This window comes from Leptonychotes weddellii, chromosome 5 (genome assembly GCF_054177405.1).
Source record: "Leptonychotes weddellii isolate Sample4059 chromosome 5, ASM5417740v2, whole genome shotgun sequence".
Lineage (NCBI taxonomy): Eukaryota > Metazoa > Chordata > Mammalia > Carnivora > Phocidae > Leptonychotes > Leptonychotes weddellii.
In genome coordinates, this window is record NC_138373.1 from 12,246,030 (window position 1) to 12,267,546 (window position 21,517).

At 49.5% G+C, this 21,517-nt stretch overlaps 1 protein-coding gene across 7 annotated transcripts in view; it reads left to right on the forward strand.

Moving 5' to 3' along the window:
- The window catches only part of AUTS2 (activator of transcription and developmental regulator AUTS2), a 1,062,127-nt gene extending 1,042,336 nt beyond the window's left edge, over window positions 1–19,791 (forward strand). For 5 of the 7 annotated variants that reach the window (XM_081819609.1, XM_081819611.1, XM_081819610.1 and 2 more), the window contains 8 exons: window positions 1,998–2,069; window positions 3,271–3,300; window positions 4,938–5,009; window positions 8,365–8,506; window positions 11,821–11,898; window positions 12,813–12,896; window positions 14,038–14,260; window positions 16,583–19,791. In XM_081819609.1, coding sequence (XP_081675735.1) covers window positions 1,998–2,069; window positions 3,271–3,300; window positions 4,938–5,009; window positions 8,365–8,506; window positions 11,821–11,898; window positions 12,813–12,896; window positions 14,038–14,260; window positions 16,583–17,825 — 1,944 coding nt within the window. In that variant the 3' untranslated portion in view covers window positions 17,826–19,791. The remainder of the gene's footprint in view (window positions 1–1,997; window positions 2,070–3,270; window positions 3,301–4,937; window positions 5,010–8,364; window positions 8,507–11,820; window positions 11,899–12,812; window positions 12,897–14,037; window positions 14,261–16,582) is intronic. The other 2 variants (XM_081819612.1, XM_081819613.1) reach the window with 1 other exon arrangement.
- The last annotated feature ends 1,726 nt before the right edge of the window (window positions 19,792–21,517 follow it).

The following is a 21,517-nucleotide window of genomic DNA, read 5'->3' on the forward strand; positions in this document are numbered from 1 at the left end:
GTTGCTTCTGCTCATCTCCCCCATTCTGCTCCTTTAGCCTTGTGTGTCTGCAAATAGGGGGTCTGCCTGCAGGTGGAGGGCAGCCACCCACCCTTTCATGTACCCCTGTTGCCCCTCTGCCCTGCCTCAGTCCTCCCTCAGCCACGGTCACACTTGCCAAGGTCAAGACTTACAGCCTAATGTGAAATTAACCTTTTGCCCTTCACAATAACTAAATCCTTTTCTACCTAGTCAGTGTTCTACTCGGCTTGGGCTAGAGTTGTCTCCAAAGGTCAATATTGAGGAGTGATTCTCTGAACACCCTCCCTTTATGTGACTCTGTTATAGCCCTTACTTTATTTTTATACAAAAGTAAAATGTAGTTACGTTAGTAACCGTTCTCAGATTTTTAAAGTAGGAAATTTTGCTCTGTGTGATTTGGGTTTTCTTCGCTTTTTTTTCCCCCCCAACTCATTTCTAAGAGAAAAAACACCAGCTTGGGGCCAGTCACCCAGAATGAGTGCATTTTGCATTTCCAAAGGCATGTTGCCTCAAAGCTAGACATTGGAAAAGAAATTTAAAAGCCTTGGGGGTGGGACCAGCTACACCTTAGAAATGACATTTACCTGCTCGGAACTGTAGTTTATAGGCCAGGTTATCTCTACCCGGGGCTTTAATGATGGCCATGGGCGACCCCTCCTATCTCGGATGAACCAGTGGTGATTTTTCAACCCCTCCCCCCCCCCGGTCTGCTTCTGTTCACTCCTCCCTCCCACCCTGGTCTGTCCCCTCTGGGTTGCACCAAATCTCTGGTGCCTCCCCAAACAGACAGCTAGGTCATTTAATAAATTAGACTATTTCCCTCACTCACAATTATCCAATCACACGGAAATCTACATCTGGGCAAGAAAGTGTCTCTCTTGGTGTTGAAATAGGCCTTTCCAGGCCATCTTACTGATTGAATATGTAGATTGCAGTTCATTAGCGCAGTTCTTCATATGTATGCAAATCAGGCTGTTAACAACTCCAGCTTAATTGTTAGTTGAACAGCCGCTGATTGCTTTTCTTTCTTCCATTCTTTTTTTTTTTTTTTTCCTTCTTCTTATGTAGGCAAGCTTTGTGCCTAAACTTGAGCTCTTTTCCCACATGCGTTCACTTCCTGGGGTGAGGGGAGTCACAGAAGTTGTGATTTCGTAAATAAAATACCAGGTGAACAACGTTCTGAATCCTTTCATCCACTAGAAAGTAAGAACCACGTGCGCCGGAAGTAGGCTTCCTGTTGTTGCCATCAATTCAGAGGACAAAAGCCGGTAGATAAGGTTACTGTTACGAATGACATTTAAGAATGGTGGCAGCAGAGGACGGACGAAGCAGCGGCATCCCTGTAGAAATCATTTAATAGTAGGTCTGTGCGGTCCCTGAATTAGGTCCTCTCGTCCCATTTCCACCACTGCTAATGAGTAATTACTGAGCGTAATTCCCTGTTATTGTCTGCCAGTTAAAATTTAGAGTTCGCTTCATGTCTGCAAAACGCTTTCAGTTACTCTGATGAGAGGCACCTGATACAGCACATTGCCGTGATGTTCACTCAAGCATCTCTTAGAATGCTCGGTGATAAAGCAAAAACGCCACGACAGGGCCATGCGTAACTCGGAAGGAGATGGGGATTTGGGGGCAGTGCTTTCGTGTGTTCTTCCCCCCCTTTTTTTTTCCGGGCCTTTGGTTTTTATTACAGTCAGATGTGGCATGGTCCCCCTCTCTGCTTTCTGATGCCTTTCCTAGACAGGGTAGACTCTGGTCAGGGTCTCTTGAGAACAGAGGGAACAGGGCCTCCTGAAGAGCATGTGTGATCACTGGGGAGTATGCACCTGTCAACTCTTGTATTCCAGAATCAAACAAACAAACAAACAAACAAACAGAATCAACGTTTGACTTCTGTAATTTAGAACGAAAGAAGGATCTTGCTTTTCGGGTCATGTGTTCCGTGCCTCCTAAGCTGTGGTCTGATTAATTTGTAGACATCCAACCCTATCGATGTTGCTGCTCGACCCGGGACAGTCCCACACACTCTGCTCCAAAAGGACCCGAGGGTACGTAGAAAGTCAGGCTCAGACGCGGGTAACACCAGGGGCGTGTTTGTTTCCGGGGGACAGCCAGCCCGGGGCGCACTTCTGCTTTAGCTCTGCTGCTATTTTAGCTGTCCCTTCTAGTTCGTGGAAGAAAATGCCAGTCATGCTTAGAAAACAAAAATCTCCCCTGCTCCACTGTGGCTAAATGACACAAGGGGAGTGACTCGCCAGTGGGAGAGAAGACAAATGTCCTGTGGTCCAAGCCCAGGAAGTGAACACTCTTACTCTTAGCTTGTGTAGCTTCTGTTCGACCAATCTTGTCTGTCAATGTCTCCTTAAATTTCTGTCGCACAGAAGAAGCTGTAAGCGCTTTTCTTCCTGGAAGTCACAGGACCCTCTCCCTGCTCTCCTGGGGTCAGGAAGTCACCACACAGCGCTCCTGGCCCTCTACTTTTAATGCGGGAAGCATCCTCCTGTGATCTAAGCAGAATCTCCCTTCTGTCATCCGTTCATAATGCACACCTCTACCGACTTTGGAAAAGAATTGGAAGTTCTACAATATAACAGATAGTCTTGTCCGGTGGATTGTTACTTACATTCGCCTTTGTAGTAAATGTGGACAAATGATTACTTTTGACAATATTTTCTTTTTCCCTGGGTAAGGGCAGTCAGAAATTGAGGACCAGAGTTAGGTAGAAGTTTAAAATGACTCAATTACGTAGGTATTTGTCTGATGGTTAGTGAACGTCTAAAAAAGATCTCATAACCTGTAAGTAATGGGCAGTCATCAAATTAAGTGTGTTGGCAAAGACAGCCTAGTTCTCCCCGGGTCCCTGGTAGAACCCAGCCTTACAAGTCTCCGGTCTGGAGGCCGTTCTGCCCTAGAACCTGTGCGGTGGGGTTGGGAAGGGCCGCTCGAGATAGTGGAGCTCCTCAGATGCGTAATGTGAGCAAATCGTGTTGCCAGAGGGCAAATTGCTATTGATTAAACTTGGTCGGGGGCTTGTCAATGTGGATGTACCCAGGCTTGTGAAGTGGGGGAGGGGACACTTGGCACTTTTGATAGTGTGAAAATGGGTTAATTATTCTCTAAAAGGGCTTCATTTAAAAGTAAAATTCTAACATTTTAATTTCCCCTCCTAATGAAGCACTACAAATTTGTTAATTAGAGCAATTGTTTGAGTGACAGGCATGTAACCAAGTTGTCATTTTCTCTTCACAGTTGACAGATCCTTTCAGACCTATGTTAAGGGTAAGAAAGCTCCTTCTAGAACTGTTTTGCAACCTCTTTTTGACTCCCTGTGGGTTAAAAATACAAATCCATTCCAAGGAAACAAGCCATAGAAATGCTGAAATAAAACGTTGGGATGGCGGTGGCTGGGTTTTTCAGGTGGTGTGATTGAAAATGGCCGAAATTGTGTTGCTTGGAGTGTTGGAGGAAGCCAGGCCACTGAGGGAAAGCAAACATAAAACATTCATATGAGACAGAGTTTCTTGTTGGCAGTGCTGCTAAAAGGCTTGACGAGTAGGGGGATATATGGAGGAGGACTGACGCTATGGGCAGAAATTGGGATTTCACCGAGTTCTGTCTCTTCTGCACCTAGCAGATATATATATGCACATATATATATATTTATCTTGGCTGGTGGCTGCCTCATTCTCCAGTAAGTAGTGTTGACCTTCACAGCCATCCAACCTGTTCCCCTGGTACAGAAGTGGGCTACTCTAGGCATTAGTTTGTTAACGTCTTGAGTGGTCTGGAGAGTGGCCAAGAGATGACTGACTTACTTGGGCGGAGGGGGGGGTGGGTGTGAAAGATGGATGGTCGGTTGGAAGATGGATGGAGAGATTTCCTGCTATCCTTATCCCATGTCTGGCACGTATAATCAGATCATTCCATTTCTCCAAAGAGAATCAAAGGAGGACTGTGTTATCATGTAGGTGATTTCAGATGACCCATAATTTCATTACAAGAGAACTGACCCAGACTTGGACTTAAGTGTATGTTTCACAAACAGCTCCTTAACGTAGAAACCAGAAGCATCTGCCCTTTGTCGATGTAGGACTGGGGCAGTGTTTCTTCTCACGCATCCTGTAGTTACCGAGCACACGTTTGGAGCGGATGAGTAGGTTACGCAGCAAGAATACAAATGGACTGGAAAGAGGGGGTCTCCCCATTCCGGGTGGTGAGATGGCGCACTCAGTTACTCCTCTGCCCCGAGAGCAAGACGCGCCCGGACCACGAGAGACACGGGTTGATCCACTCGCAGACGTGATGACTGCAGAGGCCCAGAGCGTGGGCAGGAATGAGCGCTCTCCTTTGTTCTTTCTTCGCTTGGGAACGAACGGCGCCCACCAGCACGAATGGCTCATTGACTCTTAGCGGAGCTCTTGTGGGAACTGGGCTCCAGTAAAAATGTGAATTTCTTTGTTCCACTCTGGGGGTGAGGACGAAACAGCGTTGGGGGGAGGTTACACAGGGTCTTCTGTAGCCTCTCTTGTTTTGAACCGGTTCACAGGCACTCACTAATTAGCTCTTCTGAACAGCCGATTTGCATCCTAGCGTGGCCGCCTGCGTTGAGTAGGGCCTCCCACTCTCCCAGGCCTGCCAGCTGCCACCAGAAAAGAAAGACACAAAGTGAGGCTCAGGCTTTTGCCATCTTGTCCCTGGTAACCGGGGAGGTCCCCGTCAAGTAGGGTTTGGGGAGCAGTGACCACCGGCTCAGGCTCCGTGGAGGAGGGGTGGAGCCGGCTTGGGGGGCACTGAGCACTCGTGTTCCATGAAAAAGAGCCTCTGCCGCCCAAAGCCGCTGAAAAGCTTCAGAGAAGTTGGAGATGGTTTTCTCTGCAAGGTCCTCCTTCTGACCGCGGTGCTCTTTCTTGTTCCAGAAACCAGGGAAGTGGTGTGCTATGCATGTTCACATCGCCTGGCAGATCTACCACCACCAGCAGAAAGTCAAGGTCAGTCTCGTGGTCCTTGTCCGGCGGCGGGAGGGGGAGACAGGGCCTGCGGGTGTGTGAGCCCCTGACAGAGGAGGCATTCAGACAGCTTCTAAAGACCCTCTGGCAAGAAAGGTCCAGTCTCTCTTGGAAACACTATTGGGAAACCGTAGTATTAATTAGGGAAACCACCCACAAAATTACAAAACAGAAATAAACTGATAACTCTCTGATGTTTTATATTTTTAGACAATTTTGTTATTGTAGTGATCCAAAGAGCTTAAACATAGATTAAATCCGGGGGGTGGGGGTTGAGAATCTAATCATAGCAACCAAGTGTTTTTTTGGAAAATGCATAGTATCTGGGAAGAACTATACATGAAAGTTGTCATTTCTGTAAGAATTGGTGCGTTCTTTTCATTGTATGACTTTGAAAAGCTGACCCTATGTGATGTTACTGAACTTCCATCAGCAATGCATATTATGAAGAAATCTCTTCTAGAAGTAATGTCATAGTGACCTTTCAATACCGGGCGTTAGTCGTCTCGATGACCAGTGACAGAGCTTAGAGTTCACTCAGTACCTGCCAGAACCACTCTGACCCGTTACCCTATCTGTCCACAGATTATTTTGCTTAAACTTCTGTCTGTATTTTCATCATACAGATGAATACGGTCTGTGCTTTACCAGGCATTTGTGACACAGCAGGGAATAGGTCAAGAGCCTTCTGTAGGTGACCAGATAAGGCATCACTGGTTGACTTAGGGACCAAAGTCAGTTACTTTGGTCAGTCCAGATTTTACCGTCTGGGTAACCGTGCCAAGAAAAATGGGAGAAAACAACCAATCAAGTAATTCCAATAAGTTCATCCATTTTTTTCACAAACAAGCATTTAGTGCTAACAGCATTTGGGAGCCATCATGAGCTTAAGAAAAGAAGCCAATAAGTGAGAGCTAGTCATCCCAGAAACGTTTCGTTTTTTAATGATTACATAATTTTAAAAAAAAAAAAAAACCTCTTAAGTAAGGGGCGCCTGGGTGGCTCAGTCTGTTAAGCGTCTGCCTTCAGCTCAGGTCGTGATCCCAGGGTCCTGGGATGGAGCCCTACGTCCAGGGCCCTGCTCAGCAGGGGGTCTGCTTCTCCCTCTCCCTCTGCCCCGCCCCCCACTCATGCTCCTGCACTCTCTCTCAACTAAATAAAGAAAATCTTAAGAAAATAATTAAAAACCAACCTAGTGGAAAGTTAAAAAGCCAGCCTCAGTAAATGAGGTCACTAAGATATTTTGCTTTGGTGCCAGGTAACCTGCTCTTTGTCCTAACATCCCATCAGTGAGTGTTGTTCACTTTTACTTTATTGTTAGGCGAGGTTTAATTAGAAACCTTATGGTTTAGCTTCGTGAGCAAATATGTGTGCTCGGGAGGCTAACTAGATTTTGACGCTTAAGTTCAATTCACTTTTTGTTCTGGATGATGCGGTTGGCAGATCGGTAGGTAAGACACGTCCTCCTTGTAGCTCCTTTGCTTAAAAGCGGTGAAGGATGTTGTATGTGCCACTTTAGCAACGTCTTTTCCATGAAGGTGTCCCCGGTGACGAAAAGTTTCATTATCTCAACTCAATTAGGAAGACCTCTTGCACACGAGATAGCTGCTCATCCTGCCTTCCCAGCAAACTCTTTGTAATCCCGAGCTCCATTTTGCTTCATGGACCTAAGTTGTGGTTAATGGAACTGTGCTGTGTACCGTGCGGTATTAGTGCTAAATAATTTGGCAACCAAACTGAAAGAGGCACTCAAAAGATTTTTATAGATTTATAGTGAATTAGACACTTTGGTTTGGGGTTTGGCTATTACTTTATAGTGGAGCTCGGACGAGCGGCTTCCCTGTGGATTTGAGCAGAAATTGCATTGTCCCCTTTCTCTGTAATGTTCATTTCCTCATTCTTTTAGTGCCCCTCCCCCCAAGTATTTCTTGAAGGAGCCTACGACCTGCAGATTACTTACTGTACCAGGCTCAGAGGGCACTCATCTGTCCTGGCGTCTAGCTGCTTAGCTTTCAGTAGTGAGCATATCTGTGTGCACGTAAAAAACCGTGAACATGCCGTCTGCTTCCAAGGGGTATCGCTTCCAGCTTGGAGTGATCAGGCTGGTTTTGTTTTGAATGGGTATGGTTGGATGAGCAGGATGGCGGCCTTCAGCAATGAGGGAATGGCAGACTTCTCTTGTCTCTGACGCTCACACAAGCTAGCTCAGATTGTCTCCTTGCTGACTTCCTTGTACAGAGTGGGACAGGGATGTGTTTAGGGCAGACATGAGGGAGTTTGAGGTTGGCGTGGGCCCAAAGGGACTATAAACATCAGTCAAAGCTAAGAGATTGGAGGAGTGAGTCAGAAACAGGCAAAGGGCCGTGAAGGATGGGAGCCCGGTAGGCGGAGAGGTGGTGGCAAGGGAAGGGAAGCTTAGTCTGGGGAGGCATGAGATTCGGAGAGAAGGTGCCTGAGAGTTAACGTGGGGCATCCATGTTTGAGAGGGCTGCTGGCCTCAAGAATGACGCCAGGGTAAGGAAGGGAGGAAATTACGAGCTAGTCTGTATAGCCTTCGAGGAAGGTGAACGGAGAGTAGCTTGAGGGGGGATATATATATATAAATGGACGAAAATAGAGCAATGGCCGCTGATGCCAAGCATTCAAAGCAAGAGAAGTTCTCGTTGGCTCACTGGGCTGGGCCGATGATCTCTTCCTCGGGAAGTCACGGGGCAGAGGCAGGGAACAGACCCCCGTGCATTAAATGAATATCCCTACTTTGTTTCTGGGTTTTTTTGGCATTCCTTTTTTTTTTTAAGATGTAACAATGATCATTTGAACATTAGCTTGTAGGCATGCAAATATTTCTTCATCACTTCCAGTTACTAATGTACTGTGATCTATTAGAGTACAGCAAAGAGTCATTAACAATTAATTTACACAGCAGATTATTCATGCAGAATTCCTAATAAAATGAGCTTTAAAATACTATCATTTAAAAACTTGCCAAAATGGGCCTTTACAGCAAATAATAAACTACTTCGGAGCGGTGGCAGTTCGAATAAATCGGATGTGGTTTTATTCCTCAAGCCGTACAACCTCAAAGACGCAGGTACCGTCCAGTGGCAGGCACCACTGGCCCCGCGTGGGTTGACCTGCTTTTCTGTCGTGTGAGGGTGAGATGCTGTGTTGATTGCTCTTCTCACAGCACCTGTAAACTTGGACCTGACTCCAGCGCGGAGCCCGAGAGCACCATTCAGAGAGTCTCCTCCAGCGGTCTCTGCCTCTTCATTGATATCTTTCTTTCCTGCCATTCCTCTTGGGGTTTCATCTTTTCTTTTTCCCCTTGCTGCTTTAGAAACAGATGCAGTCAGACCCACATAAGCTGGACTTCGGATTGAAACCCGAGTTCCTGAGCCGCCCCCCGGGCCCCAGCCTCTTTGGAGCCATCCACCACCCCCATGACCTGGCCCGGCCTTCAACTTTGTTCTCTGCTGCTGGTGAGTTCAGAGCGCCAGGAAAGAGCTGAGAAATTGAGTTCGCAGGTAGCTAAATAAATGATGTTTGTGCTCTGGGCCCGCCGCTCAATCGCTCCCTTAAAAAAAAAAAAAAAACGCAGTTTATGCCAGCTTGCAAGGCAACATCAGTACATCTAGGGAGATGGACCCTTCTGCACTGATATGCCCTCTTTCATTAAAGAAAGAAAAAAGATCATCTCTCTCTTCGGGGACTCATATTGCTTCGGCTCATTATTTGCTTCTGTATCAAACCAGTATAACTCACAAGCATGTCAGACGCTATTGAAGAAGATCAGAAACCTTACAAGGGCACATTGATAGCAAACAGTGGCAGGGATCATATAAGGATGTGCTTGTCCTTACGGTTCGTGCCCACAGAGCGCTCAGTCGCTCTCTGCACCATGATGCTCGGTCGTGCTGTTTTTCTAAGAGTCTGAGGATGAAGAAATCAGAATTAAGAGAGCTGCTGGTGGTATGGTCTGTGATGGGGAGGGTCAGCCCGTGGGTGGCTGGTTTTCTCTGCTACGGAACATAGTGCTGTTCCCTGGCTGGTTGTAGTGATGCAGAAAATTTGCAGGACAGGGTCTAGATACCTACGTGGTCTGTTCGTTAACCTCCCGAACGCCTCATAAATATGCCAAAGCGGGGGCCATGGGGACTGGGAGTCGGGGTGACCCCTTTCCACTCCGGGTACATACACACAAGGGACAGTGGCCGTAAGGACTCTCAGGAAGCGAGAGCTCTCCTCTTGGTATCTGAGGTTCCCTCTCATTCAGTCCTGAAGCTCCTTGGCCTCAATACTTGTTAATGGCGACACTGAGCTCGTAAGCTTCGTAACTACGTACCCACCATGCTAAGTAGAATTTATTCTTCTGGACATAAAAATGCACAGGGCTCCCTGTTTCTGGTCCTTAGGGAACAAGTTTCACATCCATCCTGCCTGCTGCCTTCCCAGGCTTTTACCCAAGACTCATTCTTGGTTGACCTAAGGCTCTTCCATTCAGAAAGAGGGAGGCTCCCCCATTGCAGGAAATCATCATTATGATGGGCCTTGTTGCCAAAGCAAGTGAATCACCCTTGAGGGTGGATGGAATTTGCTAAGGTCTCAGGTTTTTCTCTGTCAGTTCTGTCTAGGGACGTATTTGAAAGCTTTGTTACCATGGCACCTAGGCTCTGAGACGGAGCTATGTGAAGAGCAATTTTTGGAGAGAAATAGAGAGATTTCTCCCTGGCTTCCGTTTGAGCCAAGCGGATGAATTGGCTTCTTTTGCTTCAATAATTCTGGAACTGCAAGGCACCCCTGGGGGCGCGGGGCTGAGCGAAGCTCCGATCTTCATCGAAGCATTAATTAGCTTGTACTACACAGTGTGCGGCCAGATTTTTATTTAGCTGGCAGCACTGTTAACACCTAATGAATATGCTGGGCTGTGTTCTCTGGGTAGAGATGGAGTAGCTTTCGGCACCGCCTGGGCGAAGCCACCGTTTAGGGCTGAAGAGGTAACTCCGGTCCTCGGATGCCTTCCGATTCGGAGAGTGCGCAGCTGTGACAGATACCCTCCCGGGCTCTGTGGCTTCCTCCACACCCGAGGCCCCACAAAGGCCTTGGGGTGCAGGGAACAGCAATCCAGAACATAAATTGAGTTCGTAGGGTGTCAGGGCCGGTGGGGGGAACACACTCCTCCATTTAATCTGCTTTCCTGAGGGAATTTATACTTGTTTATAGGAGCTTAGCCAAAATGCAAGAGGACCAGTTCATTGGTAGTTATCAGTTCATTGAGGCCCCGTGTATACATCCATTCCAGAAGGTCATCTTTTTCAGTCTAAGCACTATTGGATTTTGCCCCCATGGTAATTTGGTGAAACTTTGAACCGGTGTGTATAATTCACACACACACATGTTCAGTTCAGCCACTCTTCAGCTTCCTGTTGGGAATTCATGCCTGACATCAGCTCAGGAGAGGTTATGTCAGGTGAGCCTGGCCAGTCTGGTCTCCAGAGCCGAGCCTGCCACCGCAACAGCACGTCTCCCCCGCGTCGGCTGCACCGTAACAAGCCAGCCGGACGCCCTCGGCTCTTAACGAATATCATCCTGCTTCCCAGGCGCGTACCCTGTCTCTCTCCTTCTTTCCCTCTCCCCTTTCCCACCTTCTTCCAGGACAAGGATGATGTGGCTCCTTAAAGAAATACATGTTGTTTGGGCACCTGGGTGGCTCAGTTGGTTAAGCGACTGCCTTCGGCTCAGATCATGATCCTGGAGTCCCGGGATCGAGTCCCACGTCGGGCTCCCTGCTCAGCAGGGAGTCTGCTTCTCGCTCTGACCCTCCTCCCTCTCATGCTCTCTGTCTCTCATTCTCTGTCTCACAAATAAATTTTAAAAATCTTAAAAAAAAAAAATTAAAAAAAAAAAGAAATACATGTTGTTTAAGGCAGAATATGAAACAGTGGAGGAGATGTGGATGACGGGGAAACCAAAGGAAAGAAGACCACTGACCTTGAACTGAGGTCCCCTTCGGGCAGATAGAGTCCGTTAGCAGATTGTCGGTGTCCACAAATGTAGGAATCAAGTGGCTTGTCCTGGCACCGAAGCTGGAGAGCTGCTTGGAGGACTTGATCGCCCGTAACCTGATGCGGTGCACGGTCCCGGGTCTCGCAGGGCCAGGCCTTCCAGACGGGCCCACGGCAACCAACACGCTCCTCGGGGAAGGGGCTCCGCAGGGCCCAGAGCCAGGCCACCCAGACGCACCGCTGTGGGACAGCCGCTCCTGAGCCCAGGATTATAAAATGTAGTTTCCAGATCAGTGTTTCTCAAAGTGAAAGACTTGCCCCCTGACACGCTCTGTGAAGAAAGTATCCCGTGGCCAAATGCCCCCTTTCAGAGAACGAGTGAGCCTGGGATCGTACTAACGGCTCCAGGAAGTGAAGAACCTTGCTTGACACTTTGTGCCTTGGTGTTTGATCCTCCAACTTACTTGGTTACAGAATCACCCCTGACCCCGCCCACCCCCCCTTGCAATATTTCTCCATGCTTCGAATACTGTGTGTCCATGTCTTTTCAAAGGAATAACTTCTTTTGGGTGGTGGCCAGCCCCACTTGGAAGAAGGGCATCCCTTCTTTTCTGCTACCTAACAGAAAACATGTCGTCTCCCGGCGTGTTGCCTGGGTGGACTTCAGCCATGTCCTTATTTTAACGTATTCACTCCCATTTTCTCATGGGACCCTCAGGTAGCTAGGAGCCAATTGCGTGATAGGAGTTGGCTTTCTGGGAAGTCTGATTCTGTCATGTTTGACTTTCTAGGTGCTGCACACCCAACCGGGACCCATTTTGGGCCACCCCCCCATCACAGCAACTTCCTTAACCCTGCCGCTCACCTGGGTAAGTTGCCATCGGTGATGGGAAATGACATGTGTGTCTCAGAACAACCTTGGTTTGCCGCGCTTCCTGGCGAGTTGGCTGTCGTCCTAGACACCTCAGTGGTTGCTTAGGGTGATAATGGCATTCGTGGGAGTTTGAACGCCTGCCATCCATCCTCGGGATTCCGGCACCCCTTATACCACAGTCTTAAAGTAGTGGACGTGTGCTCAGTCGTGATCCCGTCTGAGGTGACTGATGGCACAGTGGGAAGGAGCCATGCCCCGGTACCCCCGGGGGTCTGCATGTACAGTAGCCTGTTCCTGCCCACTGGGGCAAGATGGTGAACTCTCGCCCCCTGTCCACCTCTGGGAGGTGGAAGGAAAGGCAAGATGACGTTACAAGGAGACATTACGTGCTGTTTCATAATCCCCTCACGTTTCACTGTGAATCGGTCTTTCCTAGCAAGGATACATGCTTTATTTGTGGCCTCTGTTCTTTGGATATTTTTTTCGAGTATACAGGCAGGTGTGGGCAACGGTACACATGACAACCGGGGTCTTCACAGATGCGCCCTCACAGTTTCATCACTGGGAGACGTAGTTGAAGATGTCCTCCGATTTTGTTCTCATAGAGCCTACAGGGTGCTTTCCCCGAAGCGGGAGGACAGGACAGGAGGGCTTGAGCAATGCTCCCCACCCCAGCACAAAAGGAGTGGGGCAAAATACACACTTCTGGAAAAACAGCTCCTGTAAATATTTTGCCAATCCAGTGCCCAGACCCGGGCGCAGTGAGACCTTCTGCACGATCAGGGATGGTTCGGGTCCGAGTGTAGAGAGGGCAGGGCTCCCACATCGCCTTCCCACTCCCAGGAAGCTCTCACGCTCCTCACTCAGCCCAGTCCTGCAACCGTTTCCTTCTTCCCGATCTGTTCGCAGAGCCTTTTAACCGTCCGTCTACGTTCACTGGCCTCGCAGCTGTTGGTGGCAATGCCTTCGGGGGACTCGGAAATCCTTCAGTTAGTGAGTACCTCTTACTTTTTAAAAATCTGCCTCAGACTGTGTGTCTCCTCTGATCTGTCTATGGCTCAAGACCTTTCTAGCTAAAAGGAAACTGTCCTCGCGGGAAACAGATTAGGTTATATCCGGAGAAGCAGGCCTCGGCAGTGAAGTCAGGGGGAAGGGTGCATTGACGTGGATGGCGGTGTTTCAAGGGAAGCCCGCTCTTGCTGTGTGTTACTGAGCGTCGGGAGAGGTGATGTCACTGATGGAACTCCATGAAGTCGCTTAAGCTCAGTCTCCTCCATATCCCATCCCTGCCCTCCAGGACTTTAGCCACAGCTCCCAGTGGAAGGGGAAACCACTGTTACATTCACCTCACTTTTGGTACTAGTGGCCCTGAGAAAACACAACCAGAAATAGCAGGAAAACAGTCCCGGGCTGAGGCTAGCCCAAGAGTGGGCAGCGTTTCGTACTCCATATTCTGGGAGGATCGTGTCATTTTCTACTAAAAAGTACCTCGAGTGGGAAAAGAGGTGTAACACCTGCTCATTTTTGAGTCACTGCTCAACCCATTTTCTCTCATGCCGTCCATGTATCATGGTCTCCAGGCACCGGAGGCCTACAATGCAGCCCTAAGTGTGCCCTCCCAGTCCCGTCCTGCGCGGAGACCTTACCTGTCTGCTCAGGTCAAGGCCACATCCAGGCTTGATGACACCTCTTTGCGTCTGCTAACGCTGTGGGAAGAGTGGCAGTCCCGTTAGTGGGGTTGTGGGTCGAGGATGAGCTTGAACGCACCTCCACAACGAGCATTGTTCATCCGAGTCACCCCCCGAGAGTACCCCCTTCTGCATGCTGGGGGCTTCTGCATGCACCAGACGTGTTCGATCAGGCGCTCTTGACACCTGTCTGGTTCCCTTCCTCTTGACTCCTCCCCTCCCGCCCCATCGCCTTTGGTTAAAGAACGAAAGCTGTGAGCTACCTCTCCAGTGTAGGACGAGCACTCCTCTAATGAATCTGTTAATCTCCTTTCCTTTTCCAGCTCCCCATAATATGTATTCATTTTAACTCTGAGTGCTGTTAAAAGTTTTTTGGTAAGTACCTTCATTACGGCAGATTATATAATTTCTCTTAAACCTTTTTGTTCTCCACTTCACCATTTCAGCACCCAACTCAATGTTCGGCCACAAGGATGGCCCCAGTGTGCAGAACTTTAGCAACCCTCACGAACCCTGGAACCGGCTACACCGAACGCCTCCGTCGTTCCCGACCCCTCCGCCCTGGCTGAAGCCAGGGGAGCTGGAGCGTAGCGCGTCCGCTGCAGCTCATGACAGAGATAGAGATGTAGATAAACGAGACTCATCTGTTAGTAAAGATGACAAAGAAAGGTACGGAAAGAACCCGTTCTCGAGTCCCACTGGGGGAGCCCGCTGTGTGCCCAGGATGGCCGTCCCCCCGCCCCGTCCCAGCCTCGTGCTCCGGCTGGCCCTGTGGCCTCAGCTTCTCGCTCGGCCCGGGCCGGCCCCGCAGTCCCCGAGAGCACCCCCCTTGGCCCCCTAGTGCACCCCACCGTAGGGCCATAATCACAGCGCAGCGAGAACTTCCCGACCAGACGCACATCCGCCCTTAGAACCTCGGAAGGCCCTGCAAACATTAGTGTATCCCAGTATAAATCTTTCTCTCCGAGACAGCGAGGTGGAGCTCTGGACCAAACACACACAGCATGAATCAATACCATATTTGCTTTCAAGTTCGTGCAGTCCATTAAATCATCCATAGGTTGTTTTTTTTTTCCTCTGTCTCTCTCTCCCTCTCTCTTTTTCTTTTTGTTTGCTTTTAGAAAGTCACGTTTGCATTGTCTCATCATATTTTTTCTCAAATTTTGTTCAAACTCCAATCCTGGGCTCACAGATGACAAATAAAATTTTGCTAACCTAGATGCAGAAGAGCGTCAGCAAGCATTTCTGGTGTGGGTTTCTGTTTTGCCAGTGGGTATATTAATTTGACTAACCATTTTTTTAGCTCTGTACTTGGTAACCCATGCCTATAAAAAGAATCGCCTTAAAGAGGAAAATGTCTTATTTTCTCTGAAGAATGTCACAGGCATTCTTAAGCAAGTATCCCTTTCTGTTTTCTTTCTGTAGGAGATTTTCCTTTTGAACAAACTGCTAAGCAGGGGAAAGAAAAGACACGTTTGACAGAAAATCCCTAATAACGCTCTCCTTGGGTACTTAGGTCTCAAACACGAGCCACATCTTTCATTTTTCTTTACTGTGTATGGGGCATGTGTGTGTGCACGCACGCTAGTGATTTAAAAGAATTCAACTTCTCAGACACTGAATGTGTCCGATTAGTATGTATTCCTCGTAGGTCATCATTCTAACTGATTGCTCTCTTGTAGAAGAAAAAGACGCATTTTTCCTTCAAGACAGTATGTTAAAACTCTTAGCCAGTGGGAGGACCACTTAATGTCGTTCAGCTCTCTGCGGTAAACCACCACAGTGAGGTGGGCCTAGCCTGGACCGGGAGCTTTCTTTGGTCAGCCCGTCACTGACGAGAAGACGATGTGGCAGCAAACCTTTTCACATCTTTCTTCATGGAGTCAAAATGGCCTTTGGATTCAAGTCCAGAAACTTAATAAAACACACTCTTTTTTATTCTTACTTTTTGAAGATGCTCCTCTTCTTAGCCTTGCGTGTTGGCTAGAAACCAAATTTGTAGGGGAACCCTCCTTGATTCTCTCGCCGCGGCCACCCTCACCTTGTGAGCTGCCAAGCCAACCAGGCGCCTTGCTCCTCACCTCGGCCCCGTCTGTCTTGGGGCTGCCCCTGCCACGTGCCCGGTCCTGTCTTCCCTCTTCCCGTCTGCCTTGCGGTCATTCCGTGCTCGGCGTCTTCTGCCCCAGACTCTTCAGCCCCCATCCCAAACAGGTCCCTAAGATTCTTCTTCCACATTTCCATTCCCAGATTCTCTTAAAATTGTTCTCCATTTGTCCCCTGAGGCCTTGGGACCCCCCTTTTCCTACTGTCTTTCCTCCATCTTCTCGGATTACGGCCTTCTTGTCCTTCCCGAGGTAAAAGCCCTGTTTGCCACCCACGAGCCCTGAACTTGTGGTTTCCCTTCAGAGCCCCCTCACGTGCTGCACTTCGGAGGATGCTCTGAATCTGAGACGGGTCGCTCGTCCTGGTGTCCGGAGATTGAAGCTCCCATCATGTTCACGTCAGACCCTTCCTCCCCGTGTCTCGGCTATCACGAAGGTGGAAGAAAGGTCGTCTTCGTGTTCAGGCTGCTCAGGCTTTCTTCTTAACACTAAATGATCCTAGGATCCTAGACAGGCGGGCTGTATCACCACATCACTGTTACTGACCACGTTGGTCCACGTCCACTTGCCGAAAGCTCTTCATCTGTGGTCTTGATGGAGGCATGTGGATCTTACATACAGAGAATTATTTCCCGCTGAGGCCCTCCCGCTCCCCTCACCCCTAGCACTTCACCCCTGTAGAGCTTCCTCTAAAATCTAGGTGAATAGGCTCAGGGTGGCTGGCTCTGCCGTACGAAGGGCCCATCCGGCGGCCTCGGTGACCCCGGGAGCCAGACCCAAGCCCGTCCTTCTCACACCACCATTTCATTGGCAGCCCCTCGCCAGGCCGGCAGCCCCATTTCACTTGCTTCTCTGTTTCCCTCTCTCTCTCTCTCTCTCTCTTCCTCAGGGAAAGCGTTGAGAAAAGACACTCCAGCCACCCTTCACCAGCACCTATCCTCCCGGTGAGCACCCTGGGACATAACCGTAGCTCCACTGAACAGATCAGGGGTCATTTGAACACTGAGGCTCGCGAGAAAGACAAATCCAAAGAGAGGGAGAGAGACCACTCGGAATCCCGCAAGGACCTGACCGCCGACGAGCACAAGGCGAAGGAGGGCCACCTGCCCGAGAAGGACGGCCACGGCCACGAGGGGCGAGCCGTGGGCGAAGAGGCCAAGCAGCTGGCCCGGGTGCCATCGCCCTACGTGCGGACCCCCGTCGTGGAGAGCGGCAGGCCCAACAGCACCTCGAGCCGCGAGGCCGAGCCGCGCAAGAGTGAGCCGGCCTACGAGAACCCCAAGAAGAGCTCGGAGGTCAAGGTGAAGGAGGAGCGCAAAGAAGACCACGACCTGCCTCCGGAGGCCCCACAGACCCACCGGTCTTCGGAGGCGCCTCCTCCAAACTCCTCGTCCAGTGTGCACCCGGGGCCCCTGGCATCGATGCCCATGACGGTGGGGGTGACGGGCATTCACCCCATGAACAGCATCAGCGGCCTGGACAGGACTCGCATGATGACTCCTTTCATGGGCATCAGTCCCATCCCGGGCGGAGAGCGGTTCCCGTACCCTTCTTTCCATTGGGACCCCATACGGGACCCTTTGAGGGATCCCTACCGAGAGCTTGACATTCACCGGAGAGACCCGCTGGGCAGGGACTTCCTGCTAAGGAACGACCCTCTCCACCGACTCTCAACTCCCCGGCTGTATGAAGCCGATCGCTCCTTCAGGGACAGGGAGCCTCACGATTACAATCACCACCACCACCACCACCCTCTGTCCGTGGACCCTCGGCGGGAACACGAGCGCGGGGCACACCTGGACGAGCGGGAGCGCTTGCACATGCTCAGAGAAGACTATGAGCACACGCGGCTCCACTCGGTGCACCCCGCCTCCCTGGACGGCCACCTGCCGCACCCCAGCCTCATCACCCCAGGGCTCCCCAGCATGCACTACCCCCGGATCAGCCCCACAGCGGGCCACCAGAACGGACTGCTCAACAAGACCCCCCCGACGGCCGCGCTCAGCGCACCCCCGCCGCTCATCTCCACGCTGGGGGGCCGCCCCGTCTCGCCCCGAAGGACTACTCCTCTGTCAGCAGAGATGAGGGAGAGGCCTCCTTCCCACACCCTGAAGGATATTGAGGCTCGGTAAGGAGAGGAGGACCCGAGAGAGGAAGGAGAAGCTCTACACCAACACGACGCAGACTTGAGAGAGAAGGCGGACCACTACCACAGACTGGGGGCCACGCGCCCCTGCCTCCTCCCCTTGTAAAAAATGTATAGACTCAGTGCAGATTTTGAAATGGTTTTTGTATATTCTATGTTGAAATTTTTCAGATCTTTTAGCCAAGTCCTATGTTCTCATGTCCCCAACTCTTTTGGTTTCTCGTATAAAACTTTTTTGATTTGAACCAAAACAGTGAAGATGACAGACACACACCGACGCGGCGGTAAATGGGGAGAAAGCAACAGCAGGTGCACACGAGGCAGCGTGCGGGGCTCCTTCGGAAAGAGGGGAAGGCCGTGTACATAGTTATGTAAAAAAAAAAACAAAACAAACAAAAAAACATTGCTTCGTGAGCTAATGGTTCATATATGCAAAGGGTAAGATGAAAGCTTTACTTTGTACAAATGTAAATAGATAAAGAGTAAGTAACATAATACATTAATACTTCTTAAAATGTGCTATTTGCAAACTTAATATGAGTGAGCGCGGTCGGCTGCGGCTGTGTTCCCATATATCGTTCTAGACAGCTAAACCCTTCAACTATGCAATGAATGTTAGGGCTTCTCTCGAAAGCCCTCCTGACTCAAAGGAGCCTTTTCAAATCCATTTACAACATACTTAAGGTCATATTTTCCCTGAACAAGCGCTTACGTGATATGACTCTGTTTTCCTTGCTTGTTTTCTCGAACGGAGGAACCTCCTATTTTGCAGATCGGACCCCAGGCTGAAAACTTGGCTTCCGAAGTTGTCACTTGTGGGTCACGGTGGTGGGGGGTGGGGTGGGGAGGGGAGGGGGGGGAGACCAAGGGCAGGACAGCCAGTGCTAGGGGAGGATGGGAGTTGCCAGATGCCAAAATCAGGGGACACACAGGCCGCCAAGCATCTCGTCACCATCAGTCACGTGATTTCACACACACCTCATGTGGGAGCCATGCTTTTTTTTTAGTGTGTCCTAATCCCTATCTGTACACACCCTCCTCGTTTGGTAACGAGAGGTGGTTACACCCAAACAAATCCTGAAAGAAAGCTTCGCGTTTTCTCAGATGATGGATATGTTTTTCACTGTCCTCGGTAACTGGTGGATCGAAGGTGGCGCATCTGCTCATGTGGCTTGCTGGGCTCCCATTGGTAAGAAAGTCTGGGAAGAGCCGCAACAGGTCGATGGGGCGCCACCATGGAGAGTCCCAGAGGGCGAACAGCGGCGGAGACAAAGTCTTGTGTGTGCGTGTGATTTTTAAGTTCACATCAACCTTAATGTGTCTTCATAATACTTTTATAATACATTAAGCCTCTTGTCTACATATTTGGAGAGAATATGACTTTACTAGCAGAGAAATAACACTATATCTTGTCTACTGGACTGTAAAATATATGTATGAAATAAAATTAGTTCCATTGGGTCTTCTAGTATATTAAAGTGCTATCTGATGTTGTTATCCTGTTTTTGCAAAAAAGAAAAAAAAAGTTAACTACAGACCATTGTTTCTAATAAGCAGAGAGATCTATTTTAGTAGTAAACTGAAGGTTTAGTGGTGAGCTTCAGATTTTGTGAACTCCAGATGTTGTGCAGTGGTTATTTTGTTTTGTTTTGTTTTGTTTTTGTTTGTTTGGTTTTTTTTTGTTGTTTTTTTTTTTTTTTAAAGACAACAACTTAAAAAGAAAAAAAAAATCCGAGGGATATGAACACTGGAACTGTAGTGGTAGTTTTCAGTATTGTAAAGAGATTGTTCTATACAGACCTTTTTGCTGTTTATCCTGTATGTAATAAAGTCCTTTCTAGACCCTATGTGAAAAGACACGTGAAAACCGACTGACTCTTCAGCATGTTCTCATCGGTGGAGCCTTCTTGTGTAATGTAAACTGTGCCATGTTATTAAAAAATGTGAACCAAGCTTCCAGCTGCTTGTGTGTGTGAGATGGCCATCATTACCTTAGGGAAGAAGCCACACTTGCAAGACCGGGCTCTCGGAAAGACACGTCTTGAACCCAGCCCGAGCGAGGACGCCAGGCTGACCTGCGGGGGCCGGTTGCCCTACCTAACGCGGTTAGCGACCCGCCGATTAGTTTCTGTAAACCTTTGTGCCCCGCGCCATCAGTTGTGAATCTTACGTTCTTTTCATTTTTTTATTTCTGGGATGGTCTAAGCAAAACACTGTTCAGTCACGGGAAGGGACTTGTGGATCTTGCAGGTGATGGGGGGGGTGGCGGGGGGGGAACAGGCCCGCCTCAGAGCTCTGCAATTCACTTCATCCGCGCTGATGACACATCTGATTTCGAGGCCTTTGACGACAGTCTTTGCTTGCTCGTTCCTTGGCGTTTCAGTCTGTGGACTCGGTCAGTTGTATGTTACTTCCAGACCTTCCCAGTATTTTCATCCTGTCTCTGCTTTTCTCTGTGTCTCATTGAATGACCTGGCCTCTCCCCCCTCGGTTTGCAGACGTGACTGCCCCCCACCCCGCCCCATCCTCTAAAATCTGTTTTGTTTTTTCAAGATGTAAAAAAACTGTTCATTTTTCTTGCGTCGACCTCATGAAATTGCTGTTTGGATGAGACTTGTTTGGATTTGGCGTTTGTTCTCTTTCGGGGAAGGCACGGAAGCGGCCCAGGTTAGCGGGATGCAGACAGCTGCTGTCCGGGGCTTAGACGCAGAAGTGACCAGCAACGTGGGCTCGGCGTTTGTGGCCGGGGAGCATTGTGGACTCCCCCACACGGGGGGCGGCAGGGCACGGGGAGACCGTGCTGGTCAAGGGACCCAGGCTTGCAGGCCTGGAAAGCCGATGGTGGGCAGAGCCATAGAGACCCACTTCTCGGCTCTGCTCTCCCGTTAACACCCGTCTCCCAGACCGGAGAACATAACTGGGAGAAAAACGAGTGGATTGGAAAACACGACAAACAGTGTTTTCCCAAATCAGGCAGTTCTTGGGACCCTGCCCCACGCCCGCCCCAAACTTTGCGGCATCTTGATGTGCGAGCCTGGCAGGCCTCCCTGCCTCGCACTCCCTGTGCACCATGCCCGGCCCATCTGCAATGTCAGAACGTAGAAGAGTCAAACTCTCAAAATCAGTCATGGTATCGAATCCCTGGGGCTCTCTTCATCACCTTTGCATATTTTCCCTCTAATTACGTTCAGCATCCCGGCATTGATGGGGACTAGCACCAATTTGATTTCCTGCTAACCTATAGACGCTCTAATTATCTCCACCGCCTTTGACTGACAGTGATCTTGGTACCCTTCTAATGGTACATGACAAGTAAAGTAGCGAATATAATGATGCAATAATTACCATTTTGGATGGATATTCTCAACAGCGTTCCCTGTTTATCTTCCTTCTGCCTCAATCAAGGTGGAGGAGAGGAAATCAGATGTGACTGTTGATGTTGCATACGTTCCTAGCATAAGAAGCCGCATGGGACGGGATTTGGCTCTGTGGCGGGGGTGTTCAAGACCTTCTTGGGAGCATGGGTCCACGCCGAAGACCCCACGGGGCCTCCACGGCATTGAATCAATCAGCCAAAGGAAAACAAGGCAGTAAAAGTGACGTGGGCTCTTGCACGTTCTCTTTGTAAACTTCCCATCATATTGTCCTATAAAGTTCGGAGCGATTTCTTGGACATTG